At 41.2% G+C, this 17,922-nt stretch overlaps 1 protein-coding gene across 1 annotated transcript in view; it reads left to right on the forward strand.

Annotated features, from left to right (window-relative positions):
* LOC139413198 (fer-1 like family member 4) overlaps window positions 1–17,922 on the forward strand; it is a 104,361-nt gene that overhangs the window by 56,593 nt on the left and 29,846 nt on the right. The window contains exons 27-31 of the mRNA XM_071160300.1: window positions 3,636–3,809; window positions 4,116–4,226; window positions 4,796–4,957; window positions 5,550–5,721; window positions 15,482–15,591. Of these exons, the coding sequence (XP_071016401.1) occupies window positions 3,636–3,809; window positions 4,116–4,226; window positions 4,796–4,957; window positions 5,550–5,721; window positions 15,482–15,591 (729 nt within the window). The remainder of the gene's footprint in view (window positions 1–3,635; window positions 3,810–4,115; window positions 4,227–4,795; window positions 4,958–5,549; window positions 5,722–15,481; window positions 15,592–17,922) is intronic.

Raw genomic sequence — 17,922 nt, forward strand, 5'->3', positions numbered from 1 at the left:
AACACAAGCAATGGACATTAGACCCGTGGAAATTTGTCATCTGGTCTGGAGTCCAAATTGGAGATTTTTGGTTACAACCGCCATGTCTTTGTGAGATGCGTTGTGGGTGAACGGATGATCTCCACATGTGTATTTCCCACCGTAAAGAATGGAGTAGGAGGTGTTATGGTGTGGGGGTGCTTTGCTGGTGACACTGTCTGTGATTTATTTAGAATTCAAGGCACACTTAACCAGCATGGCTACCACAGCATTTTGCAGCGATACACCATCCCATCTGGTTTAGGCTTAGTGTAAGGGCTATTTTACCAAGAAGGAGAGTGATGGAGTGCTGCATCAGATGACCGGGCCTCCACAATTTGAGATGGTTTGGGATGAGTCTGACCGCAGAGTGAAGGAAAAGCAGCCAACAAGAGCTCAGCATATGTGGGAACTCCTTCAAGATGTTTGAAAAAGCATTCCTCATGAAGCTGGTTAAGAGAATGCCAAGAGTGTGCAAAGCTGTCACCAAGGCAAAGGGTGGCTATATTGAAGAACCTAAGATATAAAATATATATAGATTTGTTTAACACTTTTTTGGCTACTACATTATTCCATGTGTTATTTCATACTTTTGATGTCTTCACTATTATTCTACATTGTAGAAAATAGTAAAAATAAAGAAAAACCCTTGAATGAGTAGGTGTGTCCAAACTTTTGCCTGGTACTGTACTTATCCAGCAGCAATGCCACACACTACATACACCGGGACGGCAGAGGAGGGCACAGCCATTGCGGTCACAATAGTGAGGGCGAGTGCCCCTTATCACACCTCCATCCCACCTACCCAAAAAACATACCAGGCTTCAGAGGTTACACTAAAACTAAGATTATCCAGGGTGGGATACTAAAACTAAATGCACCAATACATGTGTTAAAGAGCCCGTACCAATAAATAATTAAATTACTAAAACCAATAACATTATCATGTTCCGGTTTCCGGTCACTGATCCTGGCGACTATCTTCAAATGTAACATGGGGGATTTGTATAGCCTAAAGCATGAAAGACACAGAGAATCTCACTGTCGATAGACTGACGATAAGCAATAATCACAGCCGGAAGCCGTTTCTTCTCTTGCTAGAACAAAAGCGGTACCTGTTGCATGCCGACCCGGTAATGACGAACCTACTGTTTCTACTTCGCAATGCTCATCTAGCTAGCTAAACATTTGGCAAAATTATCTCAGATAGCTTGGAATCTCTAGACCAGGGGTGTCCAACTCATTACATGGAGGGCCAAGTGTCTGCGGCTTTGAGTTTTTCCCCTTTTCAATTAAGACCTAGACATTCAGGTGAGGGTAGTTCCTTACTAATTAGTGACCTTAATTCATCAATCAAGTACAAGGGAGGAGTGAAAACACTCAGTCCTCTGTCGAATGAGTTTGACACGTGCTCTAGACCATAAGAAATACAGACAGACATGCATTGCCAAAAAACGCTACTGCCACCTTCTGGTTTGGAGTATTTTAACAAGGCTGACGACCTCCAAGGTCTTTGCTGTGTGAACACAAAATACATTCTGTTCAGAAGTGCTAAGTATTGTCGGCAGGCAAACATTTGACAATCCTACCAGTATGTCTGAGGTTTTACTGTTCCTGAAGCCGATTCTACCCCGTCTTTTTTTTTACACGAGGTGGGAGGTTCTCTGGACTATTCTACCACACAGGTTATCTTTCACACAGGGAGGGAAGCATTGGAATAACCAGTCAGATATGATAAAAAAAGACATGTTTTATTCATAGAAACTGGAGCAACTCAAGGAGAGCTTGTTCTCTCTCAGTCAGTAACTACCATAGCTTTGGGTTCAACAGGTTACAGTTTGTTATCACAAATCAACTTCATCACAGAAAGGTATTCAATAAGTAACTTATTCAAGTGTTCAATATCAGGAAGTATCAATAAACACTATGGTTTCTGGCTCAGCAATATTGAAACACAACATACCTAGGGAGGTGTGCCATAAACATAATCACAATTCATTCTCATCATAGATTTGGTCTAGGCCAGAGGTTCTCAAAGTGGGGTCCGTGTACAATGTACTGCAAGGGGTCTGTGGCCAGATCTCAATATACACTGAGTATACAAAAACATTAGGAACCCCCCCCGCCCCTTTTGCTCTCAGAACAGCCTCAATTTGTCAGAACATGGACTCTACAAGGTGTCGAAAGAGTTCCACAGGGATGCTGGCCCATGTTGACTCCAATGGGTCCCACAGTTGTGTGTAGGTGGCATTTGGCTGGATGTCTTTTGGGTGGTTGACCATTCTTGATGCACACAGAAAACTGTTGAGTGTGAAAAACCCAGCAGCGGTGCACTTCTTGACACAAACCGGTGTGCTTGGCACCTACTACCATACCCCGTTCAAAGGCACTTAAATATTTTTTCTTGCCCATTCACCCTCTAATTGCACACCAATCCATGTCTCAATTGTCTCAAGGCTTAAAAATCCTTCTTTAACCTGTCTCCTCCCCTTCATCTATACTGATTGAAGTGGATTTAACAAGAGACATCAATAAGGGATCATAGCTTTCACCTGGATTCAACTGGTCAGTCTATGTCATGGAACGAGCAGGTTTTCTTAATGTTTTGTATACTCAGTATATATATATACTTTATTAAATTAATATTACTAACATATTAAACAAATGTATCCATGGAATACATTTAGAGGGTGTAATACAATGTAATCTTAATCTACAATTTATGTTCTTAACCCTGGGCAACATGGGCCTTGGAGGCTCACAGGGATATTGCTTTCCACAGTACTGGCTTTATTTTTTTTTACAAATAAATGCACTGTAATTTAAGCTTTAAAACTGCAACGTTTTCTCTTTGCCTCGTGGAAAAATGTGTAGAATTGCAGGGTATTAGCTTTAAAGTTGCAACAACAAAAAATCTTTGCCCCCTGGCAAAATGTGTAGAATTGCAGGAAATTAGCTTGAAAACTGCAAAACGTTCTCTCTGATTTCAAGAGGTGGGTCTTTAAAATGTTTCTTTCCCGGGCCCGAGACTTGATTTGTCTGGCCATGCTCTGCCGAAGTCATGGTAAAACTTTTTGTATGCTATTTTTTTTATCTCATTTGAGTTGTGTACTGATTATGACTGAGGGGTCTCTGATGAATTTGTTATCACAAAAGGACTCCAAGTTTGATAACCCCAGGTGTAGGCCACAGTCGCCGCACTTGTCCTTCCAAGGCACGCCAGCCTGCAAATAGTAAGGGGATTCCCTAAATGAATGAAACGGACAAACATTTATACCTTGGGCCACGTTCTTAATTACAACGGGGCACACCTGGGAACAAACAGGCCAAGAGACCGGTTCAATTATACAATTAGGAATTAGAATAGGATCTCTATGGGTTCAAGACAATTCAGCAGTTCTACCCTGTTACATCTTTCGCATATACAAGGACATTTGCTGACCCTAAAATGACAGGACATCATGATGCCAAATAAGTTATCCTAATATCCAATTAGGACAACAGTTTGTCAATAAAATCCCTTAAAAATAACTATCAGTTGAAAACATGCATACACAGGTGGTCATCAGGCACTTCACCCAGGTCTCATGTATTTCTCTGTGTTAACAATGTCACAGGGGAGTCCTGAGCCCCTGGGCCGAGCGTTCGCTGAGCCGGAGCTGAAGTTTGTGGAGGAGCCATATAAGAAGCCCATGCTGAAGTTCTTTGACATTAGCCGAGGCAAAGCCTCAGCGGGGGAGCTCCTGGCGGCCTTTGAGCTGATAGAGCTGGACTACTCAAGCTTTGGAGAGGTCAGACACTTAAAGCATTAGTTTCCTATGGAAATAGTAAGGTCAGAAGCCCTGCTTTATAAGGAAAACAATATAGCAAGTGAGTGAATGAGTGAGTGAGACTGGACAGGGGAGATGGAGAGAGAGATTGGAATGTCAAAGCAAATAGAGACTATCTTATACGTTATTAAGCCACTATGTTTACACTTATGGTGTGCTAAATATATTAATAATTTAGATGTATATAGGCTCCACGAAGGTAGCATTGCTGCTGTGGTTGGGAAAGTATACTCTTTCTGACTTTTTTTCTCCTCTCTATCTACCCAGCCATCACTACCTGCTGATGTGTACCCCAGGGAGCCTGAGTATCTAAAGGAAGAGAAGTGTTACATCATCCCAGATGGGGTTAGGCCTGTACTGAAGAAATTTCGTATAGAAGTAGGTGAAAACCTTTCCTCTATAAAATGTGTATGACATTATAACATATGTCACTTTAAAAAAAGCTTTTTATCCAAAGTGACTTATACAGTACAGTGAGTGCATACAGTATTATTTGTATGTGATCCCTGTGGGATATGAACCCAAAACATTGGTGTTGCTAGCGCAACACTTACCAACTGAACTATATCAATACCTTTTGATGGCTGCTGTACTACAGTATGTTGAGTGTGTTTCCTATCATGTGATGCTGCTGCCTCAGTGCTATGGTATGTTGAGTGTCAGTTGAAACCACTGTGATGCTTGTGTTCATTTGAACATCTTGGCCATGTTCTGTTATAATCTCCACCCGGCACAGCCAGAAGAGGACTGGCCACCCCTCATAGCCTGGTTCCTCTCTAGGTTTCTTCCTAGGTTCCTGCCTTTCTAGGGAGTTTTTCCTAGCCACCGTGCTTCAACACCTGCATTGCTTGCTGTTTGGGGTTTTAAGCTTGGTTTCTGTACAGCTCATTGTGACATCAACTGATGTAAGAAGGGCTTTATAAATACAATTGATTGATTGTGTTCAGGTGCTGTACTGGGGTGTGCGAGACCTGAAGAGGGTCAACCTGTTTGAAGTGGAGAGGCCTCAAGTGAGAATGGAGTGTGCGGGACAAAGGATCGAGTCAGAGGAAATCGAGGGCTACAAAGTCCTTCCCAACTTCAAAGAGGTTGTCAAACACTTTGATGTGGTAAGTACTTATTTTCCACTGACAAAACTGGCCCACTGTGTTTAATATTGAACTGTAGCTCCAGGTTTTAGATGTGAATTTTTAACATGAGTACTTGTAGTACAAGCTAAATTCACCAGAAGGATTACTTCAAGGGGGGTTGGACACATTTGCTGCCTTTAGTCCAGCCATTCATTTAGTGTAAGAGTACAAAAGTCTGATGCTTGATGATCAGAATGTATGCTGGTTTTTGTCCCCATCTGGCATCTTTCAATCAGAGACCAAATTATACCGATCAATGACACTAATTGATCAATTAAGTCTCATAGAGAAATGACAAACAGAACTGTGGCCCTCAAGGGACTATTTATTTTTGTACTTTTATTTAACTATGTAAGTCAGTTAAGAACAAATAAACCCTAACCCGGACGACGCTGGGCCAATTGTGCACCGCCCTATGGGACTCCCAATCACGGCCGGTTGTGATACAGCCTGGAATCGAACTGTCTGTAGTGACGCCTCTAGCAGTGACTTAGACCGCTGCGCCACTCGGGAGCCACCAACTAGAGTTGTGCATCCCTGATCTCCAGTTTCTTGTTTTATCCCCCTATAGGACCTTCCAGAGCTGACATACCTTCACCCTCCTCTCACCATCTTTGTGATGGAGCAGCGGGCATTCGGGAGGCTGGTACTGGTGGGCACACACGTGGTCCAAAGTCTGATGCAATTTGCACCAAAAAACCTGGAGGAATGGGGAGACGATGAGGAGGAGCCTGAAAGTTGGGGTACGAGTGACTAACATGTTAGTCCTATCTTTTACCCTAGGTCTTTTTTTGTTTACAGATAAACCTATCAGGACTCAGGATGAGACCCAGATGCAGACACAGGAGGCGGATGGTTCAGTTCTCAGATAATTTATTATAACACAGGGAGCAGGCAAAGGGTAGGTCGAAGAGGCAGAGGTTCGTGACCAGATCAGAGTCCGACAGGTACTGGACGGCAAGTAGGCTCAGGGTCAGGGTCAGGGCAGGCAGAAAGGTCAGAACCGGAAAAGCTAGAAACAAAAAACTAGAGAGCAGGGAAAACAGGAAACACGCTGGGACAACCTGACAATACAAGATGTACTGGCAACAGACAAACAGAAAATGCAGGTAAAAATACATAGGGGATGAATCAAAATCAAATTGTATTGGTCACATACATGGTTAGCAGATGTTATTGCGAGTGTAGCGAAATGCTTGTGCTTCTAGGTCCGTCAGTGCAGCAATATCTAACAAGTAATATCTAACAATTCCACAACAAATACCTTATACACACAAATCTAAGTAAAGGAATGGAATAAAATATACGGATGAGCAATGTCAGAGCGGCATAGGCTAAGATGCAATAGATAGTAAAGAATACAGTATATACAGTGCCTTGCAAAAGTATTCATCCCCCTTGGCGTTTTTCCTATTTTGTTGCATTACAACATGTAATTTAAATTGATTTTTATTTGGAATTCATGTAATGGACATACACAAAATAGTCCAAATTGGTGAAGCGACATGAAAAAAAAGACTTGTTTAAAAAAATGTAAAAACATTAAAGTGGTGCGTGCATATGTATTCACCCCTTTGCTATGAAGCCAATTTATACGATCTGGTGCAACCAACTACCTTCAGAAGTCACATTATTAGTTAAATAAAGTCCACCTGTGTGCAATCTAAGTGTCACATGATCTCAGTATATTTACACCTGTTCTGAAAGGCCCCAGAGTCTGCAACACCACTAAGCAAGGGGCACCACCACGCAAGCGGCCCCATGAAGACCAAGGAGCTCTCCAAACAGGTCAGGGACAAAGTTGTGGAGAAGTACAGATCATGGTTGGGTTATAAAAAAATATCAGAATCTTTGAACATCCCACAGAGCACCATACACTCCACAGAGATGGGCTTTACGGAAGAGTGGCCAGAAAAAAAGCAATTTCTTAAAGTAAAGAATATGAAACACGTTTGGTGTTCGCCAAAAGGCATGTGGGAGACTCCCCAAACATATGGAAGAAGGCACTCTGGTCAGATGAGACTAAAATTGAGCTTTTTGGCCATCAAGGAAAACGCTATGTATGGTGCAAACCCAACACCCCGAGAACATCATCCTCACAGTGAAGCATGGTGGTGGCAGCATCATGAATACAGGGAAATTCCTGAAGGAAACCGGTTTCAGTCTTTCAGAGATTTGAGACTGGAACGGAAGTTCACCTTCCAGCAAGACAATGACCCTAAGCATACTGCTAAAGCAACACTCGAGTGGTTTAAGCGGAAACATTTAAATGTCTTGGAATGGCCTAGTCAAATCCCAGACCTCAATCCAATTGAAAATCAGTGGTATGACTTAAAGATTGCTGTATACCAGTGGAACCCATCCAACTTGAAGGAGCTGGAGCAGTTTTGCCTTGAAGAATGGGCAAAAATCCCAGTGGCTAGATGTTCCAAGCTTATTGAGACATACCCCAAGAGACTTGCAGCTGTAATTGCTATTACAGGTGGCTCTACAAAGTATTGCACGCTCAAGTTTTCAGTTTTTGTGTTATTTCTTGTTTGTTTCACAATAAAAAATACTTATTCAATCAAAATATTCAACAATATCAAAAGCTTTTGACAGGCCCTCAAACAAAGCAGCACATTTATTTTTAGTGTCTTAAAGCACTGACAAGATCATTAATAACTAAAGTGGTTGCTATAATAGTGTATGCCCATGCCAAAACCCTGATTGAGGGCAAAGTTGAATATTTACCAAGGACTCAATCTTAACTGGACAGGAAAGCCTTGAAATGGGACGATAATGATCAATACTATCCCGCCCTTATGGAGTGGCAGCACAAGAGCTGATTTCCATAATTTGGGAATATTTCCTGATAACAATGTTAAATTAAATATATGGGTTATTGAGCCAACCACGATGCACACTTAAGCAGACCGGATCCAATTGTTTGTTCTCTGTTGATTTCTTGTTGTCTATTGCTAGCAAAGCATCCATGACTTACTTTTCTGTAAATATCCCCCCCCAAAAAAGCTTTAACTATCATTTCTCTGATCATTCAACAAGTTTCCCATATCAGCATCCAGCCCAGTATCATTGTGACCTTAGCAGTTCTTTCTAAGAGAGCCTGCTGAAATAAAATTATTAAATGCATCAATGATGGCATTTTTTTTCCAGAATGAGGCCTGTGGCTGAATTAATTTGTTGTGGCAGAGAGGAGGAAGTAGAAACCTTCAGTGATTTGACAGTTTTTCAAGAACTTAGCAGGGTTCCCATTACAATACGAAAGAGCGGTAACATTTAGCCTTTCTGATTTGTCTTACACAATTATTCCTCAGTTGCTTGACCCAAGCATAATTTATTTTATTAATGACTCGGATCAATCAGAGTTGACTTTGAAGGATCTTTAGGGTTGGGCCGTGTAGGCTTAGTCTCCAGCTGGGTTAGGTTTAGGTCATTACACGTCTTTTAGATTGTCTGAAGCCTGCATTTCCCAATCATAATTTAGGTCACCCAGGATAATAACTTCTGATTTAGTAAAAAAAAAAGACAACATACTAAATTCAGCAAAAAAAGAAACGTCCTCTCACTGTCAACTTTGTTTATTTTCAGCAAACTTAACATGTGTAAATATTTGTATTAACATAACAAGATTCAACAACTGAGACATAAACTGAACAAGTTCCACAGACGTGACTAACAGAAATTTAATAATGTATCCCTGCACAAAGGGGGGGTCAAAATCAAAAGTAACAGTCAGTATCTGGCAGAGGTGGGACCAAGTCATTGTTTCACAAGTCACATGTAAGTCTCAAGTCTTAGCACTCAAGTCCGAGTCAAGTCTCAAGTCAAGACCGTCAAGTATTAAGTCAAGTCTCAAGTCCTAAACTTTGAGTTTCGAAACAAGTCATAATGTGCTCTTCACCAAATGTAATACCATTTCATATTTAAATAATAGTTAGAATATTACATTAACGCAAATCATGAATGCTTTTAAAAATATCTATGTATTTATTACTTAAACGTTATATTTCCATGGAAATACATGGGTAGCCATTTGAAAGACCCCCCCAATAGTGATCGACTATTGAGAATCGCTATGGGGTGCAATCGGGCGATGTAGGCTTGTACACAATCGCCCAACCTTAACACACACACCCTTAACACACACACACACACACACTCTCTGTGTGTGGTTACAGTAGGCTAACGTATGTTAATGGTTTTTAGGAACAGCAGTAACATCAGGCAGGATTTCGGCTACCAACTGCCTAGCCATTTGTAGCTCAATCTTGGGTGAAATGATCACGTTCCCTCACTGACTGACTGTGTGGAGGTTCATTGATTTAACGTTATGTTAGTCTACATGCTAGACTAGCAAAGTTATACATTTTTTTTGCCAATATTAGCCACGACTTACCGTTCTTTGTGCAGCTTCAAATGTCGAACAAAGTTGTAAATTGTTGCCCTCCGTCTATATTTTTTTTCCCGCATGTTTTGCAAGTTGCAATCTGTTTTTTGTCTTTATATCCGAAAATAATAATTTGGGGTATTATCTTTCCAAGGGCTCCATCTGAATTTACCTGCCGACGTACCTCTGCACTGCCATGCACAAGTTTTTCTCAGCTGGCACAATTTGATTGGCTGCTGTCAGATTCAAACTGTAATCAGTTAAATGAAGAGTTGATGCACTGCACACTTTTTTAAATAGCATACTTTTTCATATTTGTGATTGGGGAGGGTATCAAGTCAGGTCGAGTCAAAAGGCTCAAGTCCAAGTTAAGTCACGAGTCATTGGTGTTAAAGTCAAAGTCGAGTTGCAAGTCATCATATTTGTGACTTGAGTCTGACTCGAGTCCAAGTCATGTGACTCGAGTCCACACCTCTGGTATCTGGTGTGGCCACCAGCTGCATTAAGTACTGCAGTGCATCTCCTCCTCATGAACTGCACCAGATTTGACATTTCTTGCTGTGAGATGTTACCCCACTCTTCCACCAGGGCACCTGCAAGTTCCTGGACATTTCTGGGGGGAATAGCCCTAGCCCTCACCCTCCGATCCAACAGGTCCCAGACGTGCTCAATGGGATTGAGATCCGGGCTCTTCGCTGGCCATGGCAGAACACTGACATTTCTGTCATGCTGGAGGGTCATGTCAGGATGAGCCTGCAGGAAGGGTACCACATGAGAGAGGAGGATGTCTTCCCTGTAAAGCACAGCGTTGAGATTGCCTGCAATGACAACAAGCTCAGTCCGATGATGCTGTGGCACACCGACCCAGACCATGACGGATCCTCCACCTCCAAATCGATCCCGCTCCAGAGTACAGGCCTCGGTGTAACGCTCATTCCTTCGACGATAAACGCAAATCCAAGTCAGAGACAAAACCGCGACTCATCAGTGAAGAGCACTTTTTGCCAGTCCTGTCTGGTGCCCATAGGCGACATTGTTACCGGTGATGTCTGGTGAGGACCTGCCTTACAACAGGCCCACAAGCCCTCAGTCCAGCCTCTCTCAGCATGTTGTGGACAATCTGAGCACTGATGGAGGGATTGTGCCTTACTGGTGTAACTCGAGCAGTTGTTGTTACCATCCTGCACCTGTCCCGCAGGTGTGATGTTCTGATGTACTGATCCTGTGCAGGTGTTGTTACATGTGGTCTCCCTGTAGCGTTGTCTTAGGTGTCACTCAGAACGGGAATTGCAATTTATTGCCCTGGCAACATCTGCAGTCCTCATGCCTCCTTGCAGCATGCCTAAGGCATGTTCATGCAGATGAGCAGGGACCGTGGGCATCTTTCTTTTGGTGTTTTTACGAGTCAGTTGGCCACTTTAGTGTCCTACGTTTTCATTACTGTGATCTTAATTGCCTACTGTCTGTAAGCTGTTAGTGTCTTAACGACCGTTTCCACAGGTGCATGTTCATTAATTGTTTATGGTTCATTGAATAAGTATGGGAAAGAGTGTTTAAACCCTTTACAATGAAGATCTGTGAAGTTTTTCTGTTTTTTCCCCCGAATTATTCTGAAAGACAGGGTCCTGGAAAAGGGACACTTCTTTTTTTGCTGAGGTTAGTGAACTTTCCTGAGGTTAGTGAACTAGACAAAGGCTAGCCGAGGGAGGATGGTAAGACAACTATAACTGTTATTTTTTTCCCCAGACACAGCCTTAAAGTAGAACTGACAGCATTTTTGCAGTATAAAACCCCTAAAATCTGTTGATATACACCCCCAAGACACTTTTGATCATTTTCTGACAAGCGAGCACTTATATATGTTAAAATTAACATATATAAAATTTGTGAAAATTCTATCACAGTATGAAGTGGGAAAGCGGCCGTGAATTTTGGACAATTATTAGACACTGCAGTAAATAAAACTTAATAAAAACATCTGTCTCATCCATTACCGGAGTCTACGCAGACCAGTGCACCATAGCCAACCAGAACTAAAGTAGGCGTTTTCGTAAGCAAGCCATTTGCCACACAGGCCTGCCATCATTCACTTTGATCTTGACTGTGTTTACAGACAGTTGCGTGACTTTAGATCATTCGAACGCATTCGCCAAAAGCCACAATACCACGGGAGTCCTCTTACATTTGGGAACTTTAAAGTCCTACTGACCATACAACCATAAAAATGTATTTTCCTGTATGCACATCAACAAGATCAACAACTAATGCTAGCCAGAGTAAGATGAGCTAAAAACTAACGAAGGAACATTAGATGAAACCTCTCAAACTTGTTCAGCTAGTTGGCTGTAAAAATTGCTCTAATAAACAATGGGGAAGTGTAGCCTACTCGTCCTTCTGCAGCTTGCATGCAACCAAGCAGCTAACCAACCAAGCTAACTGACCAGCTAGTTACTTCTAGACACAAATGAGAGAACACCTCACTCTGACCATTTTACTCGCCCTAGCAGAGCTGGTTAGCTAGGCTGTTTACATTTAATAAAAATATAAAAATTGGTCATTTAGCAGATGCTCTTATCCAGAGCAACTTACAGTGGTAAATGCATACATTTTCGTACTTTCTCGTACTGGACCCCCATGGGAATTGAACCCATAACCCTGGTGTTGCAAGTGGCATGCTCTACCAACTGTTATCTAGAACGTTCATTACTTTTTTTGCCTGTGTTTACTGACACGTTCATATTCAGTGGATGTTGCATGTTCGTAAATGTATAAATGATTCTATGCTCAGCACACTCAGACGAGAGTGCTCTGAAATCCGAGTAGATAGCCAGAGTGAATTTGTGAACGCAAGAGATATGCTATCTGGATAAGTCATTCAAGTTCTGGCTAGCTGACCAATTGACATCTGCATCTCTAGCTGTGTAAAGCCACCGAAAAACAATGAGGGGAAAAAGTCAGTAACTCACCCACTCCTCCAATGACATGACATGACATGATCCTCCTAGCAGCTAGATAGCTAGCTAATGTTAGGCTCCGTGTTTTTAGCTTGCTACATAAATAGATACGCTAGCTGATTAGCTACATTATGACTGACTTGTGATCATTGCCCTTGCTAGTTTGATTGTATTGACATTCTCAGCCTTATTTACTGCACATTTGTCTGTTTTTGTCCAAAATATTGAGTAAATTAAACTGAAACAGTGCATCCCGAATGGAGGCAGGAAACAATGTACCAGGCCAGCTGTGATTTGCAACCTGATAGCAATATTTTTTGGAATTCCAAGATATGTATTGGTGAATTATATTAACCATGCATTGAACAGCAGCCATCTATTCTGCCAACAATGCCTTAGTGTATGTCATGGAATGTTAAGTCTGATACAACCTATTTTTAAAACCTCTTATGAAATTTGGATTTTGATATTTTTGATATTATTTTACTGATATTATGATTGTCTCTATGTTTAATATCTGCAAAGTAGTTACAACGCTGTCAGCTCCACTTTAAAGATAGTGACTAATAATTTTTGGGATTTCAGTAAAGAGACAGAAATTATTTTACCCTGTTAGCTCTGAACACATGAATATCCTCAATATTAATATCAGAGTCCAGTATGTCCACAGATATCCAAGTGTCAGTCAATACCAGACTGTCCGGATTTGTCTGCATAGCCGAGATCTTGATGTAATCCAGTTTAGGAAGTAAGCTCCTAACGTTCAAATGCATCAACCCAAGTTCTTTACGATTTTTATAGTCACATGGAGTCTCCAACTTAATGATGGTTGATATTGATAATGTTGGTATGGCTATAAGGTTGCATGCAACTGCACCATTTGGTTTATTCCTATTTGTAATAGAGGAGACATTGAAATTACTTTTCAAGGTTGGCACCAATGGGGCCTGAGGCCGCAGCCAATGTCAGTATGAGGAACTCTGAGTAACCAATGATGGAATGTTTGGACACACCTACTTATTCCAGGGGTTTCCTTTATTTTCTGTATTGTAGAATAATAGTGAAGAGATCAAAGATATGAAATAACACATATGGAATCATGTAGTAACCAAAAATGTGTTAAACAAATCCAAATATATTTTATATTTGAGATTCTTAAAAGTAGCCACCCTTGCCTTGATGACAACTTTGCACACTCTTGGCATTCTCTCAACCAGTTTCATGAGGTGGTCACCTGGAATGCAATTCAATTGACAGGTGTGCCTTGTTCATTTGTGGAATTTATTTCCTTCTTAATGTGTTTGAGCCAATCAGTTGTATTGTTGGGGTGGTATACAGTAGTAGATAGCCCTATTTGGTAAAATACCAAGTCCATATTACGGCAAGAACAGATCAAATAAGCAAGGAGAAATGACATGTCCATAATTACTTTAAGACATGAAGGTCAGTCAATATGAAAAAAACTTTGAAAGTCTCTTCAAGTGCAGTCGCAAAAACTATCAAGCGCTATGATGAAACTGGCTCTCATGAGGACCTCCACAGGAATGGAAGACCCAGAGTTACCTCTGCTGCAGAGGATACGTTCATTTTACTAGCCTCAGAAATTGCAGCCCAATTAAAATGGTTCACAGAGTTCAAGTAACAGACACATCTCAACTGTTCTCAATCTCACATCTCAATCTCAACTCTCAGCTGTTCAGAGGAGACTGCATGAATCCGGCCTTCATTGTTGAATTGCTGCAATGAAACCACTACTAAAGGACACCAATAAGAAGAAAGGGCTTGCTAGGGCCAAGAAACACGAGCAATGGACATTAGACCCCAGGAAATCGGTCCTTTGGTCTGATGAGTCCAAATTTGAGATTTTTGGTTCCGACCGCCTTGTCTTTGTAAGACGCAGAGTACGTGAATGGATGATCTTCGCATGTGTGGTTCCCACTGTGAAGCATGGAGGAGGAGGTATAATGGTGTGGGGGTGCTTTGCTGGTGACACTGTCTGTGATTTATTTAGAATTCAAGGCACACTTAACCAGCAAACCATCCTACCTGGTTTGTGCTTAGTGGGACTATCATTTGTTTTTCAACCGGACAATGACCCAACACACACCTCCAGGCTGTGTAAGGGCTATTTGACCAAGAAGGAGAGTGATGGAGTGCTGTATCAGATGACCTGGCCTCCACAAACCCATTTGTGATGGTTTGGGATGAGTTGGACTGCAGAGTGAAGGAAAAGCAGCCAAAAAGTGCTCAGCATATGTGGGAACTCTTTCAAAACTGTTGGAAAAGCATTCCAGGTGAAGCTTGTTGAGAGAATGCCAAGCGTGTGCAAAGCTGTCATCAAAGCAAAGGGTGACTACTTTGAAGAGTAAAATATTTTGGGATTTGTTTAACACTTTTTTGGTTACTACATGATTCCATTGTGTAGAAAACTGTCATGGTCAAAACATATTGACTAGCTAAGATCTGTCCATAATAAAGCGCTACTCTATCTTCTTAACAGCACTATCAACAAGGCAAGGCTCTAGTTTTGTCGCATCTGGACTAGTGTTCATTGCAATTGGCTCAGAACAGGGCAGCACTACTGGTCCTTGGATGTACACAGAGAGCAAACATTAATAATATGCATGTCAATCTCTCCTGGCTTAAAGTAGAGGAAAGATTGACTTCATCACTACTTGTATTTGTGAGAGTTATTGACATGTTGAAAGCACCAAGCTCTGTTAAAACGACTAGCACAATACTACATAGAGCCATGGCATCATGGAACTCTATTCCACATCAGGTAACTGATGCAAGCGGTAGAATCAGATTTTTTTTTAAACAGATAAAAATAGACCTTATGGAACAGGGGGGGACTGTGAATCAACACAAACATAGACACTGACTCATGCATAAACACACATGATAACATACTTACTATACACACAAGTACACATGGATTTTGTGTTATAGATATGTGGTAGTGAAGTATGGGCCTGAGGGCACACAATTAATGTGTTGTGAATTCTGTAATGAATGTAATGTAATGTTTTTAAAATAGCATAACTGCCTTAATTTTGCCAGACTCCAGGAGGAGTAGTTGCTGCCTTGACAGCAGCTAATGGGGATCCATAATAAATACAAATAATCAGTCCCATGTCCTCTCTTTATTGCCTTCAGAAAATAACCCCCCCATGAGGACATCCCTTCTCAATACAGTGAAGCAAATGGACCTGAGAGGCCTTCCGATCAAAACCTCCAAGATTCCCATCAACCCCCTAAACTTCACTGTGAGTAGTTGTACCTTAGCCTATCTCATCTTTCTGCTCAACTGAGCCTTCTGCAGCTCCTCTCTTTACTGATCAATCAACCCACCTACAAATGCATTTTCCCTCCTCCATAAAGACTAAAAAGACAAAGGTTTCCATTTATGCTAAAGCCCCGTTTATGCCTGGTGCTAACATACATCCTTTGTCCTGATCCTGTCCACATTCTGATTGCACCCAAACGTGTGCCTGAGCTAGCCAGGCAAACGTTGTGCAATGGGGTTTGCTGTAATACTAGTGCCAGACGTTTGTCTCAGAGGCCACTGATTACTGTTGGATTAAATGCACAACATGCTCACAGCAGGTGTCCTGTTGATTCCCCGCTGAGGAGCAGTCAATCTGTTTCACACTCTCCCGCCCTGCACCTCGGCTGGGTATCTGTGCTCAGTTTTGTCAATGCTTGTTTATTTACCGGAGCTTTGGTAGTCCCACCGTGACACTGGCACGTTTTGGAATTCTAACCCTTTTTAACATTGTGTGTTTGAGCTACAGACTATCTATTTCTTCTGCATCCACTGATTTCATTATGTGTGATTAACAGGGGCTGAGCTAGAGCTGTGTTTGAGAGAAGGGCGGATCCCAAAAACAGTTATTATTCTCCCAAAAACATCTGTAAATTCGTAACGGTTTAAGCTACAAACAATCATGACCCATCTATGAAAAGCTGAGACTCATGAACGCTCAAAAGTTTTCAGTGGTGGCAAAAATACCCAATTGTCATACTTGAGTAAAAGTATAGATTCCTTAGTCGAAAATTACTTAAGTGAAAGTCCTCCAGTAAAACACTACTTGAGTAAAAGTCAAAAGGTATTTGATTTTAAATATACTTAAGTATCAAAAGTAAAAGTATAAATCATTTCGCATCCCTTATATTAATTAAACCTGTTAAAGATATTGGTTCCCATTTGGGACTCAACCCTCCCACGTTCAGCTGAAACGGTGGCGCATGGAACGCAAAATATTCTTAGAAATATTTAACCTCCACACATTAACAAGTCCAATAGCTCAAATGAAAGATAAACACCTTGTTCATCTAGCCAGCAAGTCAGATTTCTAAAATGTTTTACGGCGAAAACATAGTACATATTTATGTCAAACCACCACCAGACACAGCTCATTTGAATAGCCAAAACATGCTATCAACAAACGCAGGATTAAAAAATAAATCATTCACTAACCTTTTGAAAATCTTCATCAGATGACAGTAATAGGACATGTTACACAGTACATTTTTTTTTTCTCAATAATATGCCATTTATATCCATAAATGTCCATTTACATTGAGTTCATGTTCAGAAATTACTCAAAAATGTCCGCAGGAAATCTAGGTAGCGCGGCAAGATAACGTAAATAGACATCATAAACTTTGACTAAATATACATGTTCTACATATAGTTAGAAAGATACACTGCTTCTTTATGCAACCGCTTTGTTACATTTCTTTTTAACGTTACAGAAATCGCACACTATTCAATATGCTGAGACGGCGCTCAGATACAAGCTACATTTCTCCGTAATGTTGGAGTCAACAGAAACACAGATTTCAGCATAAATATTCCCTTACCTTCGATGGTCTTCGTTCAGAATGTTCTGGAAGGCTTCATACTTACCCAATACATCGTTTGGTTTCAAGTCTTGCGTTTTTGTATTAGCTACTGCTAATAACATCAGCTGAAATGCACCCAAAATGTCCTCTGGTCCGGAAAAGTTGCGCATCAAAACTTCAAAATGACATATTATATGTTGACTAAACAGGTCAAACTAAGTGCAGAAGCAAGCTTTATGATGTTTTTAACACACAAAACAAATTTCAATTCAATCGGCCATCGTCTGTCCTTCTCTTGAGTGCTGGAACAAAGGAATGGCTGGGACCAATTCGCGCCACAACGCACAACATATTTTCTCATGGCACGCACTAATTTCACTCCCATAGGGCCAATTCTCGCGGGATTTGAATGATTAAAAGCTCTACTGAATGAGGACATCTAGTGGAAGACATAGAAAGTCTCCCCAGAATCATAACTGGTTGGGAAGGGTGGGGGCGATGACGTCAAAGTTGCTCCAACTTTCATGACCACAAAAACTAGTTTGGAAGAATGCCTGCCCTGTGAGTTCTGCTATACTTACAGACATAATTCCAACGGTTTTAGAAGCTTTAGAGTGTTTTCTATCCAATAATAATTATTATATGCATATATTAGCAATTTTTGACAGATTTTTTTTTCAGTTTACTAGGGGTACCCAATCCCTCCAAAGGGGGCATATGTCTGCCATATCCTTAACAGGTTTTAAAGG

This window comes from Oncorhynchus clarkii, chromosome 7, assembly GCF_045791955.1.
Source record: "Oncorhynchus clarkii lewisi isolate Uvic-CL-2024 chromosome 7, UVic_Ocla_1.0, whole genome shotgun sequence".
Classification (NCBI taxonomy): Eukaryota; Metazoa; Chordata; class Actinopteri; order Salmoniformes; family Salmonidae; genus Oncorhynchus; species Oncorhynchus clarkii.